Source organism: Marmota monax, unplaced genomic scaffold (genome assembly GCF_021218885.2).
Source record: "Marmota monax isolate L192 unplaced genomic scaffold, Marmota_monax_Labrador192_F-V1.1 WCK01_AAM20220418_F8-fsc00612, whole genome shotgun sequence".
Classification (NCBI taxonomy): Eukaryota; Metazoa; Chordata; class Mammalia; order Rodentia; family Sciuridae; genus Marmota; species Marmota monax.
The window spans coordinates 104,948-131,507 of record NW_026693501.1 but is presented as its reverse complement, the minus strand read 5'-3'; the positions used below and the strand labels follow the sequence as shown (position 1 = coordinate 131,507).

The 26,560-nt window shown below is 38.7% G+C and overlaps 1 protein-coding gene and 1 pseudogene across 1 annotated transcript; one reads left to right on the top strand and one right to left on the bottom strand.

Annotated features, from left to right (window-relative positions):
• The first annotated feature begins 4,788 nt into the window (after nt 1–4,788).
• On the top strand, nt 4,789–5,676 carry LOC124102170 (putative gustatory receptor clone PTE01; annotated as a pseudogene).
• Nucleotides 5,677–8,876: 3,200 nt separating this feature from the next.
• LOC124102168 (putative gustatory receptor clone PTE01) lies at nt 8,877–9,896 on the bottom strand (the record flags this gene model as incomplete). Its single annotated transcript, XM_046458368.1, has 1 exon — nt 8,877–9,896. A coding segment is annotated over one exon (1,020 nt), but the record flags the coding sequence as incomplete, so codon positions are not given.
• Between the last annotated feature and the right edge of the window lie 16,664 nt (nt 9,897–26,560).

The window sequence follows — 26,560 nt, the reverse complement described above, 5'->3', positions numbered from 1 at the left end:
TGGCAGAAATAGATTCCAGGCTAAGACCACAGACAGAGAAGATAAGCAGTGAGCAGCACTTATTCCTCTTTCTGCTACTCCAGGACAACCTCACTGTGGCCCACATACCCCTCCACTTTTACAGCCAGCCCACTCAATATCAAACAAAGACATTACAGGCAGGATTTTTACAACATTCACCTCAAAACTGGAATTTAGAATTTAGAACTGCTCACTGTACATACCTGTGATTTAGAATTTTGGATCGTAGCTTTAAAATGTTGAGGGTTGAAAGCAATGAAAAATTTTAGTGCATCAAGTGCAGAGTTTGAGAATTAGTTGTCAGAACTATGAAGAAACAAAAAATCTAACAGGTGTCTCAGAATCCCTCCTCCTGGGCCTCTCAGAGGACCCAGACCAGCAGCCCCTCCTCTTTGGACTCTTCCTGTCGATGTACCTGGTCACAATGCTTGGGAACCTGCTCATCATCCTTGCTGTCAGCTCTGACCCACACCTCTACACCCCCATGTACTTCTTCCTCTCCAACCTGTCCTTGGCTGACATCTGCTTCATCTCCACCATAGTTCCAATATAATTGTGGGCATACAAACTCACAGCAGAGCCATCTCCAGATGTCTCTTTTTATCATTTTGGATGCATGGATGGTAGCCTTCTGACTGTAATGGCCTTTGCTCAGTGTGGCCAACTGCATTTCCAGCCTACTATGAATTCATGCCTCTGTGTTTTCTTAATTTTAGGGTCACTTATTTTAAGCCACATGAATGAATTGCATTGTAATCTCCCTGCTTTTAACATGTGGAAATTTCTAATTTCTTCCACAACCATTCTCAACTTTCAATCTTTCCAGTTATGACATCTTTAGTGATAACTCTGTCGTGTGTATATGTTGATGCCATCTCTGAATATCTTCCCATGTCCAGAATCCTTTTTCCTTTCTCTAAAAACTTTTCCTCCATTCAAATGATCCCATCATCAGAACAGAAGGGAAAAAAACCTGAGGGTCTCAACTCTCCATTGTTCTCTTATTTTATTTTATGGAACAGGCCTTGGAGTATACTTTGATTTAGCTGTATTATGTTCTCCCAGAAAGGGTGAGATGACCTCAATGATATACACAGTGGTCACACCCATGCTGAAACCTTCATCTACAGCCTGAGGAATAGGGACATTTAAAGTGCCTGGAGAAGGCTGCACAGCAGGACGGTCTAATCTCAGGACTGGTGCATTCATTTGGAATGTAAGCTAGAAAACACAGCAGGGATGAATTTAAACATGTAAATTCTGTCTACTTGGACCATCATTTTTTTTATCATTTTATGGCTTTTCTTCCTTATCATATTTCATAGTAAAATGGTGGTTACCAGAGACATGAGGTATGAGGAGTGTAGAGTTTTTAAATGGGTATAAAGTTTCAGTTTAGAAAAATGCAAAATTCTGGAAATGAATGATTGCTATGGTCTTATAATGTTATGAATGTAATTAATGCCCCTTAACTGTGCATTTAGCAATGATTAAAATGGTAAGTTTTTGTTATGCATATTTACCACAATATAATTTAAATAAAAGTAGATGAATCATAATAAAAGAAATAAAATATGTAAATAGGAAACATCCTTCTCCTAGGAAGATGCCCCAAATATTTGTGGACATACCTTTTCTCTTCTGTTTCTTACTTCACTTGTATTTAGAAGTCCTTGGAGATTTAGAAAACATGGAACAATTTGACTAATTATGAGCCCTGTGCATGGAGCCCTAAGGTCATATAATAAATAGTCAATAGTCATCCTATGTCTGCAGCTCTTCAGTTCAGTGGCTCCAGTCCAGTTGGCTTCATACCTGTGTCTGATCCTTCCATGGTTTTCTGCACCAGGAATCTTGTATTTATCACCGTATTCACATCAATCCTGAGCAGGGAGCCTGAGGCCTCCACTGGGTACCAGGCAGAGGAGGGGCATTGGATTCTCTTTTTCATGACTCAGCATAGACTCAGCACTACCCAGTAAGTGCTGGGGGAGAGGATGGATGGAGGAAGGACTCTCTGGAGTGATCTTTCCCCATCATTAAGACAACATGACAGTGTGGGGTAGATAGATATGAAAATAAAAATATGCAGAATATCAGCTACTTTAACTTTGAAGTTTATGTACCTGACAGTGGAGGAGGCACCAGAAAATCTCATTCAAACTTTTGATTTCCTTGCACACTGGTTCTATGCGTGGAAGTAGAAATTGGGTCCTGTGAACTTTTTCCTAAGCATTTCAAATGGTTTATGAAGGTGATGAGGGGGAAGAGATTGGCAATAATCGTATCATGAACGACAGTTTCCCAAAAGGGAGTCTCTATGTTCGGTGTAGCATGTTTCATTTCATGTACACAGTCTTCTGCAACTCAGAAGCTCCACCAACATTATTATTTTACCAAAATGTAAAGACAGCATTTTTATGTAACTTCATAATTTGTGTTTAGATGTAAAATAATGAAGCTATGATTGAATTGAGCTAAGTATCACAGACAACAAGCATTTACCCAGAATATTCTTGGAAGGTTTTCTTTATAACAACCCACACAGCTATTTCAAATACCAAGAAAAATCCCTGATACTCACTGTGCTCTTTGAATTAAGGTTCCAGGTGGATCACACAGGTCAGCAGTGGTTGGCCCCAGCTGCCTCCATTATAGACAGGATGGCTGAGCTCACAGGCAAAGGTTAATGTTATGGAACTAAAGTGTGGATTTCCTAACTCTTATCCCAAACCATTGTCTTCTCTACTGGAGCCCACTGGAAATATCTCTCCTATACAAGAGGAAATATCATAGTAATCATGCAGGGGCTCATACTAGACATACCTTGGGAATATTTTGGACAATACATCTTAACAACGATAAGTTGTTTGATGAGGACAAGTTTTTATTTAACCAAAAAATGTTCCTGATTAATAGAACACCTGGAATGCACATCAAGTACTAGAATTCAAAAAAAAACTGTCTGCCACCCACACATATGTGGAAATCCTCATTTGTATGATATGGACTTAGGCACAAGATTTTGGAAAGCTGGTCATAAAAATAAGTTCACAAATTAATTGTTATCCCTCAGGTAATGGTGTGCATCAGCTAAGACTTTTGAGGTTTAGGAAGGTGCTTCACATGTTGATCTAAACTACTAAATTTCAGGGGCAATAAGTGATGTGTTGTAGATGGCTTGAATGAACATTGGGATTTTTTTCAAGTAAGTCTTAAAGAAAAATGCAAATGGATATTGAAATCAAAACTAACATGAAAATATTGACAAAAATATGCACACTGAATTTATGGGAACAGTTTCTTTGGTGGAATAGGTATACAGAAAATGGAATCATGCAGAAATATTAAGAACCACATTTCATATGTAATAATTTAAATCCTTATAAAATATTGATTGTGAAGCACATATTACTAAATGTTTATTTTTAATATGGGCAGTAGTTATCGTTAATAGTCACAGAAAATCACACTAATAGAGCATTTTCAGAATGCCAGCAAATATTCTAAGGCTGTGATTCTTAACCCTGGTATAAGACAGGATGACCAAGATCTTCACTAGCTGATATTATAATCAAACTGATTTTAATCCAGTACCAGGGCATCTTGGTATTTCAAAATATTCACAAGTAAATGTTATAAATGAGACCAAAAACTGCTACTTCATGTGATTTAAAAATATGTTAAAGCATTTCAAGAATAACACATAAGCTAGGAAATTATTTTCCCCAGTTTAGATGTAACTAAATGGTCCAGATGTGTTTAAATACAGATTTCTATTGTGTTTTTCCCAATTAAATGACAGTGTGACTTGACAAAGGAATGAACCTGAGCTGCCTTCAAGTAGCTGATGTAGGAGAATTATAAGCCATTTACCAGGAAATATTGATATGAAAATCTACTAAATGGTATCCCAAACTTCGGTTCTGTGTGTTCCCTAATGCTAAAGTCCTCAAACATATGTAAAAGGGTTTATGATCAGAAGAACAAAGAAGCAGTGTACCTAAGCCATTATAAAGTTTTTGGAAAGCAAGGAATAGATTTATTTAGTAGATATTGAGGGAAGACATATAGAGTTGACAAAATAAACATATACACAACAAGAAAATTCAAAAGCACTAATATTTCATTACCAGTGAATCATTGATGGGGCAATGTGCCCTAAGGCTGATGATATTGGTTATGTGCCTTCATTTTCAACATATTAATCAAAATTAGAGTCCAACACAAATAATGATTCAAGCTATCTATTAATTAGTGTTGAAATACATACAAAATTTGAGTGTGGACTTTATTCACACAAGAGGGAAAATAGAATGAACAAGAAGCAGAAAAACTCAGGGGAATAAGTAGTGCATAATGCTTTCTGATGTAAATGATCAAATTTAGTGTACTAAAATAAGTGAAAAAAGAAAGAAAAGGTGGAGGGAAGGAATTCCATGAAAATAGAAGAGGTATCAGAGAGTAGAGGAAGGGATTGAGGGGGAGAAAGGAAGGACTGGGAAAAGGAGGAGCCAGGGACTGAGCCAGACCGAGATCTCCTTCCTGCATATGTGAATATACCACGGCGAATCTCACTTTTACTTATATCCACAAGACAAACATATGCGTGGTGTTTAAATATTCTAGGCTAATGTAATGGGTAACATTGTGTTCATGCTTGCATGTATTTATTGGTTTCCTTTTTCCAATACATTTTTCTTTTTCAAAAGGTGCCCAAGCAAAACTGAACTGAAAAATCTAACACTTGCCTCCGAATTCTATCTCATGGCACTCTCATAGGACCCAGACCTGCAGCCTATCCTCTTTGGACTGTTCTTATCCATGTACCTGGTCCCATGCTTGGGAATCTGCTCATCATCCTGGCTGTCAGCTCTGACCCCCACCTCCACACCTCCATGTACCTCTTCCTCTCCAACCTGTCCTTGGCTGATATTGGTTTTATCTCCACCATGGTCCCAAACATGATTGGGGGCATCCAGACTCAGAGCAGAGCCATCTCCTATGTAGGCTGCCTGACACAGATGTCTTTTTTTCTCATTTTCAGGTGCATGGATGATATGTTTCTGACTGTGATGGCCTATGACCACTTTGTGGCCATCTGTCACCCCCTGCATTACCAAGTCATCATGAACCCTCACCTCTGTGGCTTTTTAGTTCTGGTGTCTCCTTTGCTTAGCCTTTTGGAATCCCAGCTCCACAATTTGATTGCCTTATACTTTACCTACTTCAAAGATGTGGAAATTGCTAATTTCTTCTGTCAACCTTCTCAGATCCTTAGTCTTATCTGTTTTGATACCTTTACCAAAAATATTGTCATGTATACTGTTGGTGCCATCTATGGCCTTCTTCCTGTCTTAGGGATCTTTTTTCTCTTATTATAAAATTGTTTCCTCCATTCTGAGGATCCCATCCTCAGGTGGGAAGTACAAAGCCTTCTCCACCTGTTGGTCTCACTTGGCAGTTGTTGGCTTATTTTATGGAACAGCCATTGGAGTGTACCTTGCTTCAGCTGTATCAAACTCTCCTAGAAAGATTGCTGTGTTCTCCATGATGTACACTGTGGTGACCCCCATGCTGAACCCCTTCATCTACAGCCTGAGGAACAAGGACATTAAAACTGCCCTCATGAAGCTACAGAGCAGGCCATTCTAGTCTCATTATCACTTTCTTTCTTTCTGTAGTTCGGGTTGAAAAAACCAACCATATAGACCTACATTCTCCTTTACGTGACTCTAGGAGTGTGATGGCTTTCATTTCACTCCATGTTTCATATGTAGATATTGCTTCCTTTGGTTTGTGTTTAATTGAATTTTATGAGTAGTCATAAACATTTTTGTCATCATCAACCTTTGTAATTTCTGAACAACACTGGCCTCCAAATGAAATGTTAAACTCTCTTTCTTAGCCAGGGGTCAGGGTATGGCACCAGGATTAAACCCAGGGTCTTTTAACAAATTGCAATTGTAAAAGATAAACACTGAATTTTTAAATGATAACAAAAAAGGGGGAAAGGATTTTGCACTGTGTAAACACAAACATGTTGCCATCTGCCAGCATCCAGAGTGAAAGAAATCTTAGAGTCCAAATAAATTAAACGATGATGATAATGATGATGATGCTGACAACCACCATGATAATAACAATGATATCTTTCCTTAATGAGTTCTTACCATTTTCAAAAGTGCTACAAGTAGGGCTGGAGTTGTGGCTCAGTGGTAGAACGCTTGCCTGGCATGTGTGAGGCCCTGGGTTTGATCCTCAGCACCACTTATAAGTAAATTAATTAAATAAAGGTCCATTGACAACTAAAAAAAAATCTAAAGTGCTATACTAACTATCATTAAAAATGAAAACATTAAGCCTTTAGATGAGTACCAAGTTCTAGCACACAGCTAATAAATTCAGGAACTGGTTAAAAAAATCAAATTTTCTGTTTGTAAAGCCCGTAAATTGAATCTATTAAGGTGAGAATGAAAGTTTAAATAATCGATTTTTAACAAGGCACTGAAGACTGTTTTAATCAATACATTCTACCACATCTTCTCAGCACCCTCTTGGTTAAGTGAGTCTTTTTCCCTCATAAATTTACAGTTGAATAAGTTAAATAGAATGTGTTTTCTACCATATTCAAAGTCACACTGTTTTTATTAGTTTACCTTTAAACACCTGAAATGTTTACTTTTAAAAATGTACTTCTTTAAAATGATAAGAGGAATGAATACCTTTTGATAGGAAACCCTTTGCCTGGTCTTTGACAAAATTACCTGCTATCATACCTGGCCCTGGCAGATAAGCACTGTGGTGGCCCTTAATCTGGGGGTTAGGGAGGATCCCTGAAGAAAGCCAGGTGGGGGAGTAAGATGGTGGCAAATGTCTCCAGCCCTTGGCTCTCCATAGACACACCAGTATGATCAGCTGTGCCCTAAACTACCTTCGAGAGAGCTAAAGTAGTTGGGTCAGAGGATGTGGCACCCATTCTGGGGGTAGTAATGAGTGGAGCTCTGAGATAGCAATGGCCTCAAGTTTTCAGGCAATATCTGGGGAGTTGAGGATCTTCCAGTCCCAGATATTTCTGTGTGTGTGTGTATGTGTGTGTGTTTCTCTTTTAAATTCAGGCATGGGTTGTCACAGTACTCTTAGACTTAAACTGAATTTCCTGAGATATTTCTACAGTCTTTTCCCATCTTTAGATTCCTTAGTGTTTTCCAGTCCTGGACATTTTAATAAGGTGTTTCTGGTTTTATTTATTTATTTTTTTGTTTTGATTTTGTATTTTTTCCTGATGGACAAAGTAGGACTTAAATAAGGAGTGGTCTGTTGCAATATTCCCTCCTCAGAGCTACCTGGCTGAGAGACCCCCATGCTGTGGAAGTGAAGTCAGTTCGTCCTTAACTGTTGTGAAGAACGCTTTAACACATGCCTACTCAAGTTGCATATGGAGGGCAGGGTGCATCTGGAGGACTGAGAGAGAATGTGAAGAAGGCCAGATGGCAGGTATTGAGAGGTGGTTAGGGTAGAAGAATCTATTGGCTAAGGCATTTAGAATGACTGTGCCATAGGACAACAGAATGCTGTTTTTCACTTGAAGTCATTTCATAGAGGGTGACACAGACAGGACACTCACACCACAGCCAAGGAAAAATTTACAATACGTGACATGTTAAAACTGAGGGTAGCATGTAATTTGTTCTTATCCCAATTCTCCTCCTATGATGAGTACCTGAAGAAAAATTAAAACCAGAACTTCTTGCATTCTTTATTAGATATCTCCAATTTATAAAAATTGCATGTCTTCATTATTGTATACATTTATTTTGTAGAACTGTTTAAAATCTATATTTTATTCTATAACTCTTATTCTTGGGAGGAAATAATTCCATTCTTCATCATATTAAAAACAAATAAGCTCACATTTCTTCTCTCAAGAGTTTATGGAGCATACTATAGAAAGTCAAGCAATCTAGGGAGGAATTGAAATACTGGATGTATGTCTATAAAATATAAATATTTTGTATTTTAATAGGATATTGTGATGGCTAATTTTATGTATAAAATTGGTGGGCTATTGATGTCTAGATTTTTGATCAAACATCATCCTGGGTATATGTGTCTGTAAGTGTCTAATTATTTTAGTTGAGTTTATCCTTTTAGTTGATAGACCAAGTAAAGCAGATTGCCCCTGCCCTGTATTGTTCTGTTTTCTGTTGCTATAACAAAGTATCTTAGGCAGAGTAACATATACAGAAAAGAAAGTTTATTTAGCTCACAGTTTTGAAGACTGAACCTCTAAACAGTCTGGCACTGGCTGTACTGAGAGCCTCAGGCAAATGAGATTACAATTGTGCAAACATCTGTGAGGCAGAGAACCCATGGCAAGGCAGGACACCAGAAAATGAAGAGGGGCCAATTGTATTCTTTTATAGGAAACCTGAAATATGATGCCACTTACCACATCTCACAGGGATGTCCTGAACAATGACATATATTCAAAACAAGCTTTATTTCTTCAGCACATTTTGAAATGTTACAATTGTTGACAAATCTCAACATACATTTTTCCCCCTGTTACAATCACTCAGTGTTCACTCAAAAATAGAAGTAAATCTAGTTATTATAATGGAGTAAATTTCATATGGGCAATAAGCTGGATAGTTAATACAGGACAAAGGCCAAGAGGGGACACTGAGCCACAGAGACAGTAACTGAAGGAGCCTGTCAATCACTGAGGACTCAGGAGTGGGAAGGGAGTGAGCACACCCTGTAACTCCAGCCTCATAACCCTCTGAAATGTGATGAGGTGTCAGAGCTAACAAACTGAAAAATGATGTGCCCACGAGGTAGAATTCCTAGGTCTAGGTGTTACTACTCATGGATTCTCCCACATACATTCCAACGGAACAGCTCAGGTCCTGACAGACTTTTCCACTGTGGAACCTCCTTAGGGCATTTTTAATGTCCCTGTTCCTCAGGCTGTAGATGAAGGGATTCAACATGGGGGTGACAATGGTGTACATCACTGAGGAGGCCACACCCTTTCTGGGAGAATGTGAAACAGCTGACCCAAGGTACACCCCAACACTTGTTCCATAAAATAAGCCAACAACTGAGATATGAGAGCCACAGGTGGAGAAGGCTTTGTACTTCCCCCCTGAGGATGGGATTCGCAGAATGGAGGAAACAATTTTGTAGTAAGAGAAGAGTATTACTGAGATAGGGCAAAAACCAAATATGGCACCAACAAAATATGTGACTAGGTTTTTGATGAAGGGTTCAGAACAGTCAAGATTAAGGATTTGAGCCGGTTCACAGCAGAAATTATAAATTTCCACACTATTGAAGTAAGCAAATTGTAAGACAATGAAATTATTCAACTGGGAGTCCAAAAGGCTAAATAAAGAAGACATAAAAACCAAGAAGCCACAGAGGTGAGGGTTCATGATTACTGAGTAATGCAGGGGGTGACAGATAGCTACAAACCAGTCATAGGCCATTACAGTCAGAAGCAGATCATCCATACATCCAAAAATGATGAGGAAAGACATCTGTGTCAGGCAGCTCACATAGGACATGGCTCTGCTGTGAGTTTGAATGTTCACCAACATCTTTGGAACCGTGGTGGAGATGAAGCAGATGTCAGCCAAGGACAGGTTGGAGAGGAAGAAGTACATGGGGGTGTGGAGGTGGGGGTCAGAGCTGACAGCCAGGATGATGAGCAGGTTCCCAAGCACTGTGACCAGGTACATGGCTAGGAACAGTCCAAAGAGGACAGGCTGCAGGTCTGGATCCTCTGAGAGTCCTATGAGATGGAATTCTGATATCTGTGTTAAATTTTGTGGTTCTGTATTTCTTGGGCATCTTTTGCAAAAAGAAAAAAAAATGTAAAATTGTTGGTTAAAAAAAGAAGTAAGTTAACAGGCACCCAGTACTCCATATATATTTTGAACTAACATATTCACAATTTAAGTGTTCACACTTCAGTTCTGTAAACCCTCAGTAATGTTTCTCAGTTGGGACAAACCCAAACTTTCAACTATCCCAATTCATGGTTTCTGTGTTATTCACTTTCTTGATTGCACACCTACTTTGGAGAGACTTAAGTTGAACACTGAAAACCAAGAACATCAGTGATAACAACTCCAAGCTCACCTTGAAATATGACCTATTCTTTTGAGGAAATGATAGAGAAAAAGTAACAGTTCCCACTTCCAGAAAAACAAACAGAAACCAACATCACTGTGAAGGAATTTAAGAAGCATTGAAATTTACCTTATTCTTACCTTAAACCAAAGTGCAGTATCTATGTACTTGAAATGCACAATATTACAAAATCTACAAGAGTTAGACTGCATTAGTATAATGCTATTAGAGTTGACATTTGGAAATCAGAATACATAGTTATGTGCCAGTAACTCTTCTTTGTTAGGTTTCTGATTTACTTCCTTTATTCAAGTACTCACTCAAATTTTGATAGTCTTTTAAGAAGTATTTAATATAAAAGTCTTATCTCTGATGGTAATGAACTTCAACTTTACATAAATAGTGTTTGGTTAAATGTACATAATCTTATGATGTTGCTGACCAAATATGATCTTAGTGTGGCACTGTACCGGTCAAGGATCAAAAATTAATGAAATTTGAAGAAATGCTTTTTAATTATTTTATTTCTTCTTAATTTTATTTTTAATTTTAGTTTATTTTTGTTAACTTCCTATAAACTCAGTAGTTCATCTGCTATTAAGACCACTCAAGGCTTTTTATACTTTTGAAATGCACTAGCTTATATCAACACCTGGATTCCAATATCTCTGTGAAGTGCATACCTCTACTTCAGATGGGGTAGAAGACACACAGCATGACCCAAGGGAAGGACGTCATTTAACTTGTCCTTTTTATTCTTAGGATAATTCTTTCAAAATTCTGTGTCTTTTTCCTTATTACTCAAGTTAGAATTTCCCCAAACAATGTGAATGGACGATAATTGAATTCCAAGCATAGATATATACTCGCTTTTACTATTAATCACCTACAGTTGTTACCCCTCCAAATTATCAGTCATTATACAATGCATACCCTTATTCTTAATATGCACCATCAAAAATACTCCTGAATTCCCCATGAAAAGGGAGGAGAGGTAGGTGGAATCAGAGAAGGGGATTGAGGGGGAGGGAGGAAGGATAGGAAAGGGAAGAACAGTGGAATGAACCTGACCAAACTTTCTTATATCCATATATGAATATACCACTGTGAATTTCACCTTGATGTATATCCATATTGCATGAAATTTCAAAAACAACTATAAGCAGTTGGAAGAAGAACCAATAGCTGAAGGAGAAGTATTGGAAGGGAAGAGGGGAGATAAGGGGAAGTATTGGAACAAGCTATATCCTGTGCTTGTGTAACTACATCAAAATGAACCGCCACATTATACAACTGTGAATAAAATCTTAGTGTATTCCACAAAAATATTCTTGTCTTTTCCTCTTTAAAATTTATTATTCTATTTTTTAATCCATGTCAGTTTAAATTTTTATGTGTTTTAAAGTAAGTTTGAAGTTCATTTTTCTTACACATTTATTCAATTGTTCCAGAAGCATTATATGCAAAGGAGAAAACGTCTTTTCTTCATTGAATTTTCTTGGTACCATCACTGAAAATGAATTGATCATACCTAGCTGGGTCTATTTTTTTTTAATTCCTGACTTCCATCTAGTAACAATTCTTCCAAGATAAATGAAAGAGAAATTTCATCCTGCGTGGGTGATAATATTCCCATTTGGCTCCAATACGAGGGACCTTGCCATGGGATGGGAGGTAGAGAGTCAACACTCAGTCCCTCATCACTGAACTGCTACTATATGAAGAATGAGGGTAACTTTCTCCACACCTCTTTTCTCGGTATGGAGAATAACACTCATCTCCAAAACACTCATGCTACATATCTAAGTTTGGAAACTAATACGTATTTAATCATCATGGGTTCTGTTCAAAAAGTGAAGAATTCAACAATTAAACAGTGAATTTGTGGATAAATACAACTATCAAAGTTACTGAATCTTTGGAATGATGCAAAACTCCAATATAGGTCTCATCCCAAGACCTAAGGCTCACCTGGCCACTAATATTTATGTATATTTTTCTTATTTTATTGCATGAAAATCTCTGCCAATTTTTTTATTGGCGAATTACAGTTGTACATATTTATGGGATTTGTTGTTGCATATTTGTACATGCTCACAGAATAAATTTGCCCAATAAATGTCAATGCACCTAAATGGAATCATAGGGCCCAGGTGACCATGGCACAGACACAGACAATAGCTATTGTGACCTGTCTCTAGTTCTGTGGCACATTCTTAAAAGAGACAAAAGGGCAGGAAGGGAAATACAAGAACACTGGATACACACTGAGTAGGCCAAGTACTGTGGACCAGAAAAGGGTCTCTTTAATATTTAACAGAGACTTTTCCCTTTTTATGTCCCCTTTTGTGCTAAACAAGGTATAGGTTCTGGGGAAATGGAAATCAGATAATCATTCCTCTATAGATGTCAGCATATAGTTACACAAGAAAAATAAAAAGTCTTGTTACAAAAATAGGAAATCTGTACCATCAGGTCACAGAATCTTTTACTTAAGTGCTGTGATGACTTAACCTTATCATTACTACAAATAATAACATGAAAGTTTTATTTTTCCCAATTTTATGCATTTAGTACATATTAAACACACAGGGAGCATCAATTATCTGCTTGATCCTTACTCAACACAGTTGTCTCAACTATAAATAAACTGAGAGTCTTACAACTTTCTTTTTCATGGAAATAGTCAAAGCAACAGGATATAAAATAAAGTTCCCAGCTCTGGGTAACATGGACTAATCTTTTTCATTGTTTCAGGACCATCTGGAAGTTTTTAGCAGAGGTACAGAGGTCTTCATCAGAGGCTCATATCTGGTACCTATTTCAACTCTTTCCAGTTTCCTGAGTAATAATGAAGCCATTATTAATCTGACTCAAAGACTCCTTTATAGGTTAAGTGGTCTGACTTTAAGAATGTGGGAAGATGTGGACAGCTTCAAGGTCATACTGCAGTGGGAAAGAGAGCAGTCTGTGCTGAATGATGGTGTGTCTTTTCTTTCTATGATCTTTCCCTACAATCTCGGCCATTGTTCCCATAATCACTGCCTCTGGTGACACCTGCTGATCTGTTCTGTGACTTACCAGATTCCCCCAAATGTAAGTGCACCCTGAGGGGCAGGTCTCATGCTGGAGTAACAGGCAAGTTAAATGATGGTTAACTCAAGAGTTTACAAGCTAAAAGCATAGCAGGAGTTTCATAAAAATTCTGTTCTCTTATCTTTTCTGTAAAATGACCATAAGGTGCTTCTAACCTGAGAATGACTATGCAGGAAAACTGAAATAATCTACATAGAATGTATAGCTCAGAGCCTGGCACTCTGGAAGCTTTAAATAATGTTTCCTGCTACTATGAACACTATCCTCATCCTCCTCATCACCTTCATAAATGTTTTGGAAAACTAAGGAAACAGTTTAATGGGAGCTATCTTCTGCTATTGTGGAAGGGATGTTTATGGTAAATAGAACAAGTTTGGAAGGAAAGTAAAACTTTGAATGAGATTTCTAGGAAATTTGACACAACTGAGAACATAAACTTTACAATCATCACACCTAAGACTTTTTTTTTACATACATGACAATAGTGGAATGTGATTTTGCATATCATTATTCGCCTATCTGGCTACTCAAAATGAACGTTTGCTGTGATAATGAGGAAGCAATACTTTGGACAGACCTTCCTCCATCCTTTACCTCCTCCAGCACTTACTGCATCTCTGATGGATCATAGCAGAACCATGAAGATCTAAGGTTCATCTATTCTCTGATACCCATTGAAGGCTCCAGCTCCATCCACAGGATTGATGCCAGTGCAGTTTCACATAGGATTTCTCTGATGCCACCAATCATGGGAGGAGGCACAGGTATGGAGGCCACTGAACTTGGAACCATGAAGCTGAAGGGCTGCAGGCACAGGCTCATTATTGATGATTATATAATGTTGAGGCCCAATGCACAGAGCTGATTATTAGCCAAATTGGTCCAGTTTGTCACTAACACTAAAGACTTTCCCATAGTAATGGGAAGATAGAAAGGAATATTCCACAGAAGTTTGGAGGCTCTTCTTTTTACACAGGAGAAAGCTCGTCTTTAAAATATATATATATTGCTATTAGGTTGTTATTTCCGGTTTTACTATGGTAATATTAAAATTCCCAAACAATTTACAACTTTCACCATCATGAGGCACATGGTACAGTAGTATTAATTACCATCATGCTGTGGTGCATTCATCATCAACATCCATCTCCAGAAATTTCTCATCTTCCCAAACAGAAACATTCTACCTATTGGAAAAAATTCCACATTCACTGGGCGTCATGGCAAATGCCTATAATCCCAGCAGCTGGGGAGGCTGAGGCAGGAGGATTGCAGTTCAAAGCCAGCTTCAGCAACTTAGAGGCCCTGTCTCCAAATAAAATATAAAAGGGGCTGGGGATGTGGCTCCGTGGTTAAGCACCCCTGGGTTTAATCCCTGGAACCAAAAAATAATAATAAAATTCCCCATTCAGCTGCCCCCAAATTAGCTACAACTGTTCTACTATAAAACAAAATGATAGATTAAAATCATTATAGCATATACAAAAAAATAATGTGACCACAGAGGCAAGATATCAAGGTATAGATGTTTAGTTTTGCTGTCTTTCCTACCCTACAATTAAATTGTTTTCTCAGGTCATTAGAGTGGGTTAATGGGGCATAATTTCATTTGTAATCCTGTTAGTTAAAATAATAAATTATTACTCATCTGAAATAGGATTAATATCCAGAATATATAAAAAACTGAAAATATTAACAATAAAAATAAGTAAACCAATAAAAAATGGGCAAATGACCTAAAGAGACATTTCTCAAAAGGAATACAAACATCCAATGAATATATGGGGAATGCCCAACATCTTTGGCCATCAAGAAAATACAAATTGAAATTAAAACATGATTACACCTTGGAATGACTATTATCAAAAGCAATGAAGCAAGCAAAAAAGTAACCAATGCTGGCAAGGATGTGGGTATGAAGCCCTTATGCATCATTGGTGGAACTGTAAACTAGTATAGCCATCACAGAAAACAGTAAGAAGTTTCTCAAAAGACTAAAAATGGAACTATCATATGATACACCTGTATTACCAGAGGGTGTCTGTCCACAGTGTGTGTCAGTGTACAAAAGAGGCACCTGCACACCTGTGTTCATTCTGGCTCTGTTCATTAGTAGCTAATTCTGGACAGCCTACACACCCACAACAACAGATGAATTGACGGAGAAAACATGGTGTTTAGTAGTAGTAGTAGTAGTAGTAGTAGTAGTAGTAGTACTATTCAGCCACACCCACCCCCCAAAAATGAAATTCTGTCATTTGTAGGAAACCGGGTGGAATGGGAAGTTATCACACTAACAGAAATAAGTCATATACAGAAAGACAAGCATTGTCTGTTTTCTGTCATCTGTGGAAACTTAAAAAATGACCTAAGAGGAGAAAGACTATCAGGGACTGGACTAATGACCAGGGGGCAAGGGAGGGAAGGGAGAATGGGAAAGGTTAGACGGGAAGGTGGATCCACACACAACATATGGATGTGTGGAAAAGTCACAGGAAAACCCATCAATATGCACAATCAACACAAGTTCATCAAAAAGCATGTGTGTGTATTTATATACACACATATACATGTATGTGTGTGTATAAGTAGACATTAATATGTATGTATGTATGAATACACACACATATTTCTAGCTTTAGTTGTAATTACAGTAATAGCTATAGGTTGGATCTGAAATGTCCCCCCCAAAGGCTTTGTCCCCAAAGGTGATGCTGTGGAAGGTGGTGAAGAATTTAGGAGGTGGAACCTAGTTGAAGGAAGTAGGTCACTGGGAGTGAGTTGATTTGAAGGGCATAAGACATTCTTGGTCACATTCTCTCCTCTTCTCTCTCTCTCTCTCTCTCTCTCTCTCTCTCTCTCCCTCTCCAGCTAATAAAAGGCCAGAAACTCCCCCCCACACACCCCCTTTCTGCCACATTCTGCCTCACCATAGGCCCCAAATAGCAGCACAAAGAGACCATGAATTGTAACCTCTGAAACATGAGACACAATAAATCTTTCTTCATTTTACGTAGTTTTCCTCAGGAGTTTTGTCACAGTGGTAGAAGGCTGACTAACACACAGTGCTGAGAGCCCATTTGTTTCTTTTTTTCAACACTTTTCTTCTTAAAACAATATCCAAGTAATTCCTCATGGTGTATATATACCAAATTTTCTTTATCCATTGATCTGTTGAAGAGATGCTAAAATACGACAAGGGCGGAGGGAAGAATAGAAGTTCAGTGGATTAGACAAAGGGGAATGAAGGGAAGGGAGGGGAATGGGAGTAGAAAAGACAGTGGAGTGAATCAGATGTAACTTTCCTATGTTCACATATGAATATACCATCAGTGAAAGTCCACATCTTGTACAAGCACTAGAATGGAATCCTAATTAGAATAAGTTCTACTCCATGAGTGTGTAATATGTCAAAATACACTCTACTGTCATGAATATCTAAAAAGAACAAATAACAAAAGGTATCTGAGCAATATAGAATCACAAGATAGAAACATGGATGTAATACTTCCAACTCCTAGGTCTCCAAAAGATGACAAAATGCAGCCCATCTTCTCCAAACTGTTGCTGACCATGTACCTGGTCACAGTGCTTGGGAACCTGCTCATCATCCTGGCCGTCAGCTCTGACCCCCACCTTACAACTTGTACTTCTTCCTCTCCAACCTGTCCTTGGCTGACATCAGTTTCATCTCCACCACAGTCCCAAAGATGATTGTGAACATCCAAACTCACATCTCCTCTGCCTGACTCAGATGTCCTCTGCCTGACTCAGATGTCCCTGTTTATTATTTTTGGAGGTATGGATGGTATGCTTCTGACTGTGATGGCTTATGATCCATTTGTGGTCCTCTGTGTCCCGCTGCATAACCCAGTAATCATACACCCTCACCTCTGTGGCTTCTTAATATTAATGTCTTTTCTGGTTAGCCTTTTGGACTGCCACCTGCACGGTATGATCACCTTAAAATTTCCCTACTTCAAGTATGTGGAAATTCCTAATTTCTTCTGTGACCCTTCTCAGCTCCTCAATCTGGCCTGTTTTGATACTTTCATCAGTAATAAAATCATGTGTTTTCTTGCTGCCATTTATAGATTTTGTCCCATCTCAGGGATCCTTTTCTCTTACTACAAAAGTGTTTCCTCCATTCTGAGGATCCCATCCTCAGGGGGGAAGTACAAAGCCTTCTCCACCTGTGGGTCTCACCTGCAGTTGTTTGTCTATTTTATAGGACAGGCCTTGCAGGGTACCTTGGATCAGCTGCATCACATTCTCCTAGGAAGGGTACAGTGGCCTCCGTGATGTACACTGTGGTCACCCCCATGCTGAACCCCTTTATCTGCAGCCTGAGGAACAGGGACATTAAAAGTGCCCTGAGGAGGCTGCCCAGGAATACAATTTAATCTCAGGATCACAGCATTCATTTGGAAGACAGAATACAACAGGTTTAAAATCACTATTACTCTTGTAGTTCAGTGGTCTTAATCCATCATTACGTTTTATTATAGAAGAGTGGTAGCCAGAATTGGGGGAAGGAGTATTGGGAAGTTTTTCAAATGTGTGAAAATTTTCAATTTAGGAATTGGAGAAAAAGTGTCTGGAAGTGGATGATGGTGGTTGTTGTACAATAATGTGAATGCAATTAATAAAACTGAACAGTATTATTAATTATTAAAACAATGGTTGTACATTGTAAACAATGGAAATGGAATACATGTGGACCTTTTTTTAAAAAAATGAAAGAAATCAAAATAGCACACAGTCCACATGAACTTCCTCATGAGAAGAGGAAGGGCCCAAAACCTTTTGTGGACATTTTATTTTCTCTTCTTATTCCTCCACTAGGCAGTCCTGAGAGGACGGGATAACTTGGAACAATTTGGTGAGTTATAAGCTCTGTGCACAGAGTCTTCAGGTGAGGGGTAGTCAATAGTCTGCCTATGCCTCCAGCCGTTCATTGGTGGTTCCAAGAGTACTGGGCTCCGTACCTGAACCTCCTCATTCCAAGGTTGTCCATATTCAGAAACTCTTATCTAACACTGTGTTCATATCAATCCTGAACATGATGCCTGTGCCTTCATTGGACAACTAGGAAGGAGGTGGTGTTGGGTCTACACTCCTTAATAATGACTCAGCAGTTATGTAATGTAACTCGGTAAGTGTGGTGGGAGATGCTCAATGGAGGAAGGACAATCAAAATTGCTTAATGATTTTTTTTAACTTTAAAAATTTGTTCTAATTAGTTATACATGACAGTATAATGAATTTTGACAAATTATACATGGATGGAGTATAAGTTCTCATTCTTCCAGTTGTATATGATGTAGAGTTACACCAGTTGTGTAATCATATAGGCACATAGGGTAATAATTTCTGATTCATTCTACTATCATTTCTACCCATATACTCCCTCCTCTCCCTTCATTCCTCCTCTCTGTCTAATTCAAAGTACCTCTGTTCTTCCCTAGTGTCTCCCCTTATTGGAAATTAGCATCTGCATATAGGAGAAAACATTTGGCCTTTGGTTCTTTGGGATTTGCTTATTTCATTTTGCTTGATATTCTCCAGCTCCATCCATTTACCAGCACATGCCATCATTTTATTCTTCTTTAAGGCTGAGTAATATTACATTGTGTATATACCAAATATTCTTTATCCATTCATATGTTGAAGATCACCTAGGTTGATTCCATGATTTAGCTATCATAACTTGAGCCTCCATAAACATTGATGTGGCTGTGTCATTGTAGTAGGCTGATTTTAAGTACTTTGGGTATAAACTGAGGAGAGGGATAACTGGGTCAAATGGTTGTTCCATTTCAAGTTTTTTAAAGAATCTCCATACTGCCTTCCAGAGTGGTTGCACCAACTGGCAGTTCCACCAGCAATGTATGAGTGCCTTTTTACCCACAACCTCACCAATACTTATTGTTGCTTGTATTCTTGATGATTGTCATTCTGACTGGAGTGAGATGGAATCTTAGTGTAGTTTTGACATGCATTTCTCTAATTGCTAGAGATGTTGAGCATTTTTTTTCATATATTTGTTGATAGATTGTATTTCTTCTTCTGTAAAGTGTATGTTCACTTCCTTAGCCCATTTTTTAATTGGGTCATTTGTGTGTGTGTGTGTGTGTGTGTGTGTGTGTGTGTGTTAAGAGATTACTGCTCTATCTGAGGTGCATGTAGTAAAGATTTTCTCCCATTCAATAGGCTCCCTGTTCATGTTATTGTTTCATTTTCTGTGAAGAAACTTTTTAGTTTGATTCCATCCCATTTGTTGATTGGGTTTTTTGTTTGTTTGTTTTTTTTTGTTTTTGTTTTTTGTGATACCGGGGATTGAACTCAGGGGCACTCGGCCACTGAGCCACATCCCCAGCCTTATTTTGTATTTTATTTAGAGACAGGGTCTCACTTAATTGCTTAACACCTCACTTTTACTGAGGCTGGCTTTGAACTAGAGATCATCCTGCCTTGGCCACCTAAGCTACTGGGATGGATTACAGGCGTGGGCCACTGCACCAGGCTTGATTCTTGGTTTTACTTCTTATACTTTAGGAGTCTTGTTAAGAAAGTCAGTTCCTAAGCCCACATGGTGAAGATTTGAGCCTATTTTTTCTTCAATTAGGCACAGGGTCTTTGTTCTATTGCCTAAGTCTTGATCCACTTTGAGTTGAGTTTTGTGCAGGGTGAGAGATATGGATTTAATTTCATTTTGCTACATGTGGATTTCCAGATTTTCCAGAACCATTTGTTAAAGAGGCCATCTTTTCTCCAATGTATGTTTTGGTGCCTTTGTCTAGTATGAGAAAACTGTATTAATGTGGGTTTGTCTCTGTCTTCTATTCTGTACCATTGGTCTACATATCAGTTTTGGTGTCAATACTATGACATTTTTGTTACTATGGCTCTGTAGTAAAATTTAAGTTCTGCTTAAATGCCTCCTGCTTCACCTTTCTTGCTAAGGATTATTTTGGCTATTCTGAGTCTTGTATTTTTTCAAATGAGTTTCATGATTGCTTTTTCTAGTTCTATGAAGAATATCAATGGGATTTTAATAGGAATTGCATTATATCTGTGTAACTCTTCTGGTAGTATGACCATTTTTACAAAGTTAATTCTGCCTATCCAACAGCATGGGAGATCTTTCCATCTTCTAACATCTTCCTCAATTTTTTTCTCTAGTGTTCTCAAGTTTCCATTGTACAGCTCTTTCACCTCTTTTGTTAGATTGATTCCCAAATATTTTATTTTTTGAGGCTACTGTGAATGAGGTGGTTTTCCTGATTTCTCTTTCAGTGGATTCATCACTGATATATGGGAATGCATTTGATATATGGGTGTTAATTTTGTTTACTCTTCATCAGGGCAAACATTGCAGTTTGGGTAGCAAGATGGTATGTTACTGATTTGCAGAATTTCAGGTATGAGGACAGTGAAACCTATAATCTTGGAGGAAGTATCATAAATCCCATTCAAAGTTTTGATTCCCCTCCATGGATTCTTCCTCTCAAAGACATCTCATTTATGTTAACATAATATAAACTCAGTCCCTCTAAACTGTTCCCTTAACTTCCAAAATAATACTGAAGGTCATGCTGAAGATGATGAGAATGATAGTAACTATAACATCACAAAACATAACTAAGACCTTCCTCATGCCTGGGCCTGAGCTATTTTCTAAGTAGTCTGCATCATTTCATATGTACATTCTTTCCCATATCATGAGCACCTATGTCATTGCTATTTTACAGCAAAATAAGGAGCATGATATTTTTATGTAATTTGTACCAGGTCATTATGCAGTGATCAGGGAAGACATGTTTTTTTTTTTTTCAGCCTGTCTGATTAGAGACACAGCACATCTTTCCAAGGGAATCTTAGTGGTTTGTCTCATTGATAACACTTCCTCCCCCATCACTCTAGGAAGAGACCTACTAATGATTGTGACCTGATAATCATGTGATCTTCCCTTTGGGAATCTCTGGGTTAACCACAGAGATGCTTTGTGTTTGGCACCAATTGCATCAACTGTATTAAGGACAGCTGGGATCATAGGCAAAAAAATCACAGAATGGATAGATGCTAGGTCAGTGTAGAATTCTATTGCCCTCACTCTAGGGAATTCTTACACCTTTCCACATCCAGTATGATCTGACTTAATCTCAGAAGTAGGCATAGGAGGCAGAGCAAGACGTTCATTGGTTGAGTGAGATTAACCAGCTTTCATCTCCCTATAGACACAACCAGTTGCATAGATATTCACACAGCATATTACATTCCTAAGAGCTGGGAAAATCAAGTGAGAGTGCTTAGTGCCTACTTTTAGTATAAAAAAGTGAAAAGACATATGGAAGAAGTTAGGAGGGAACTAGCTGCCTATGTCCTCCCTCTCCCTACCCCAAGCAGCCCAGTGCATACAGACATGCCTCCCATGGGGGAGGGAGGGAGAGTAAATGGCTTAGACTTGAAATCCAGTACCAGGCTTGCCATGGGACATCCAGTGCTAAGAAGAGCCCTGCTTCACTTACCATCATGCCAACAACCATGGAGTGAGCTGCTGAAATTCATGGACCAGGTGGCAAAGAGACTTCCATCAACACTGTTCCTCCCAGCTCAGGTGACAGAAGGGAGCAGGGGTCCATACACTGGGGAGCCAGGCACAGAAGTTGGCACAGGGCTTTGTCTTGGAGGTCAGCTCTGGTGATACCTGGCATCCAGTAAAAACGGAAGACCCTGTACACAGGCTAGACCTCCCAGAGCCTCTGAACTGGACCCAGTATCAGGCAGACATAAGTGAACCAGTGGGACAGACCCAAGTCTCAGCAGAATCATTTTCACCCTTGGATTGGGTCTGGGGCATACCTGCCCTCCTACCAATGTTGTACAGGTCTCTGTAGCCATGAGACTGAAGTGCGACCCAGTTTAGCATCAGCCTAGTTGGCCAAGACACTGACTTCACCAACACAACCTCAATTTTAGGAAGCATAATGTGGTGTAAAGACCCCCATCCTCTGGGGGTAGAAGAGGGTAGTAAGCACAAAGCTTTGCCTTAGTACTTGTACTGGGCTGGTAAAACCTAACACAGTGTCAAGAGTTTCAGGAAAATGTAACTTCACTAAACAGTCCAAATAAGGTGCCAGTCAGTGTGGTGGTGTGCACCTATAATTCCAGAGACTTGGAAGGTTGGGGCAGGAGGATCACAAAGTTCAAAGTCAGCCTCAGGAAGGCAACTTAGGAAGGCCCTAGGCAACTTAGTGAGACCCTGTCTCTAAATAAAACATAAAACAGGCTGGAGATGTGTATCAGTGGTTAAGCAACTCTGGTTTCCACACCTGGTAGTAGTAGTAGTAGTACTACTACTAATAATAATAATAATGTGCCAGAAATCAACAATATAGCAATCAGTGTGGGAAAACTCTCAGAGAATTTAAATAAAGGAAACTCAATGAACTTAAAGAAAGTATGGAGAAATGATTGAATACTATCACAGAGAAACTTAACAAAGAGATTGAAACAGGTTTTTAAAAAAATCAAACAGAAATCCTTGATCTGAAAAATGCAGTTAGTGCCAGGTGCAGTGGTACATGCCTGTAATCCCACCAGCTTGGGAGGCTGAGACAGGAGGATCACAAATCAAATCCAGATTTGGCAACTTAGCAAGGCCCTAAGCAACTTGGCAAGACCCTGTCTCTAAATCAAATACAAAAAATGGCTGAGGATGTGCCACATGGTCAATCCTCAGTATCAAAAAGAAAGAAAGAAAGGAAAAGACAAGAAAAAAAAATACTTAGCAAACATAAAAATGCAATAGAAAGCATCAATAGGAGTACAGATCAAAGAGAAGAAATAATTAGTAATCTTGAAGACAGTCCATGTGAAAATACAGTTGGAGAAGAAAACGAGATGAAGAAAGACTGTAGGAATTCTTAGACAGTATTAAGTGAGCAAATATTAAGGTTATTGGATTGGAAGAGTCTTGTAAATACCAAAGGGGTAGAAACCATGTACAAAGATACAATAACAGAAATCTACCTGAAGCTAAAGAAGAATACACAGATCCAGGTCAAAGATAACTGGTCAGATAGAACTCAACCGAGTCTACCCTTTGAGACCTCTTATAATCAGGTTCTCAAAGGGGAAATCCCACCTGATCTCACCTACATGTGGAATCCAGAAAAGTGGAACTCACAGAAGCAGAGTGGGGTGGTTGTTAAATGGTGAGAGGCAGGAGGTAGAGAGTGTGCTCAGCTCAAAGCACAGGCAGGTACAGGATTCCAGGCAGAAAGGAGGAAGATATTTCCCAGGTGAATTTTTATAACACAGTGAACAGCAATGTATTACACTCCTGAATATTGGAAAGAGAGATTTATGTTCTCACCACATACAATTTTATAATTTTATAAAATATGTGTATTTCAAAAATCATGTTTATGTGATAAATATTTGCAATTTTGATGTTAATTAAAAATAAATAATTGAAAGTTAGAATGTACTTTTAAAAGGATTTTGGAGATTATGAAGAAAAATATCACCATGCACGCAGTTTTAAAATCTCTAAAATTTAATCTTTTTAAATAATATTTTAGTTGTGGATGGACCTTTATTTTATTTATTTAAATATGGTGCTGAGAATCAAACCCAGTGCCTCACACATGCTAGGCAAGCACTCTACCACTGAGCCACCACCCCAGCCCCTTGTGTTTTATTTTGTTATGGCACTGGGTGTTGAACTCATGTGTCTATGTATACTGATATAGTTCAGGATTCACCAGTGAGCTTCATTCCTAGCCCTTTTTATTTTTATTTTGAAACAAGGTCTCACTAAGTTGCTTACCACCTTCTAAGTTACTGAGGCTGGCCTCAAACTTGTGATCTTCCTGCCTCAGCCTCCTGAGTCACTGAGATTTTAGGTTTGTGCCACCAGGCCCAGCTAAAATCTAATCTTTGTCAAGTGCTTTAACTATAGCTGAAATACCCCAAAATGCAATTACAAGTAGACTTGTCTTTTTATCATCCAGTTGCAAACCCAGAAGAAAATGTCAGTGTCCCTGATCACAAAAGATGATGCTAAGGGTCTGGGGTTGTGGCTCTGTGGTAGAGTGCTTGCACACATGAGGCACTGGGTTCAATCCTCAGGACCACATAAAAACAAAATACAGATATTATGCCTACCTACAACTAAAAAATAAATATTAAAAAAGATGATGCTAAATAAAAACTTATTGTACTAAACTTGAAACACTTCACCCATAAGGAACCCTATCTACTATTTTCTAGGCCAAGTTAATCATAGTGTCTAATATCCTAGCTGATAAAGAGTAAAAACAGCAAATAAATGAAGAGATGTCAAAGTGAGAAAAGCATAGGAGCCTGCCACGTCTGGTCACTGTGGAAATGAGCAGGGAAACTCACCATGACCCTAACTAGCAGGGAGGGAACTGGAAAATATTAAATGCACCCACCCCTAGAAAGTCTCAATGGAATTAAAGCATTTTACTTAAAGCTGAAATTCTTTAAAAAAAAGACATAGATTTAATTTACATGAAACAAAACAACTTGGTTGTTTCAAAGAACAACAATAAAATGAGATATAATAGTTAAAAATAAAGCTCATTCAAGATGATGAGAAAGGGAAAGTCACCTTAGTCAGTAGGTTAAGAACAAGACAGCATAGGCTAGTCATGATTGTCCCAGGGATTTAAATCCTCTTCCTTTTCAGAACAACTGTTTGCACTACTTAGCACATGAATAATTCTAACTCAGATCTACAACAGTCACTAGTATGGCAATATGTAAAAATGTGGATGTGTAACCAATGTGATTCTGCAATCTGTATGCGGGGTAAAAATGGGAGTTCATAACCCACTTGAATCAAATGTATGATATATGATATGTCAAGAAATATGTAATGTTTTGAACAACTAATAATAAAAAAAATCCAAATGAATTTCATAGCTTTAGAGCCAGTAATAAATGTGTGTGTGCATGTGTGAGTGTGTGTGTGTGTGTGTGTTAGAAGAGGGATGCACATTCTCAGATAAAAAAATAAAGATTCACCTTTAAAATTATATGTAAAATGTTGATTTAAGTAGAAAGCATTTGACTGAACATGAAGCATTAGGAAATTAGAGCTTATAAACATGCAAAGAACTGTTGCCAAAAAGCTTTCAGATAAATGCATAAGTTGAACAAGCAAGTGAAGACATAACTTTATGAAGTCAAATATGAGTACATCATTAGTTCTTTAGATGTGTAGGTGAGGTTTGAAAGCAAGAGCATCTCTGAGGACACAGCTTTGTGTGGTTCTTTCCTCATCCATTTAAAAAATCCTACAGTAGTTGTTCTGAACTTTCACTGTGGAGGAATAAGATTTACCTGGAGGGCTCATTACACACAAAGAGCTTCCTGACCCTGGAGTTTCTGATTGCATAGATTGGGGTGGTGGCCAAGAATACACACTCTAATAAGCTCCCAGGTGATTCTGAGCCTGCTCATCTGGTGACAATGAGTTGAGATCCATTGTTCTCTGTGTCCCTAGAGCTTGAGTCCAGTAAAAGTTGTCCTGCACTGTTGACTTCTGCTGGTCCCCTAATCCCAGTCCTGTTGGGTGCAGTGCTGTTTCAGATGGCCCCATGGAAGCCCCTGCTGTCCTGGCTCTTCCACAAGGGTTTTCCCAGAAGGCACAGGGAGACCTTTGATTCAGGGGATTCCCAGCCTCTCTTGTTAGGTTCAAAGACGCTGTGCCCTGGGACTCTGGAAGCTGACTTAAACTTTTCAGGACCTTACAAAGTCCTCAGAGCACCTCATTCAATTAACTGTTCTAACAGCTTCCTGGTCTTTACACAGTTCTGCTCCCACAGGGTAGAAAGGGAAGCTTTCTGCCACTTCCTTCTTCCTAAAGATGGCTGTTGGAGGCAAATTTGGTTCTCCAATTGTTTGTCTCCTTTCTCAGGTCTGCTCAACTGCTTGTAGTCAACAAGCTCCTTCTCCTGGAGACTTAAAGAGAGTTCCTTATCTGTCTCCAAAATGGTCTCCCAGGGCCCATTAAGCTGCTGCTCTGACTATGCTCTTCCCTTCACAGAGTTTAATTTCACAGACAGGAGTTTATCCCTGGGGGCTGTGTTAGTGCCATAGGGACTCCCTTAGGCTTGCCTCTGAGAGTCCTGCTGGACTGACATGAAGTCATCACTCATGACTTTGCCACTGCTCATTCCAGAGTCAGAAGACCGGCAATGCCCTTCATCATGGTGGGGGATGGATACACATGGTCACTGTAGACCTCAGGGCAAACTACTGTGTC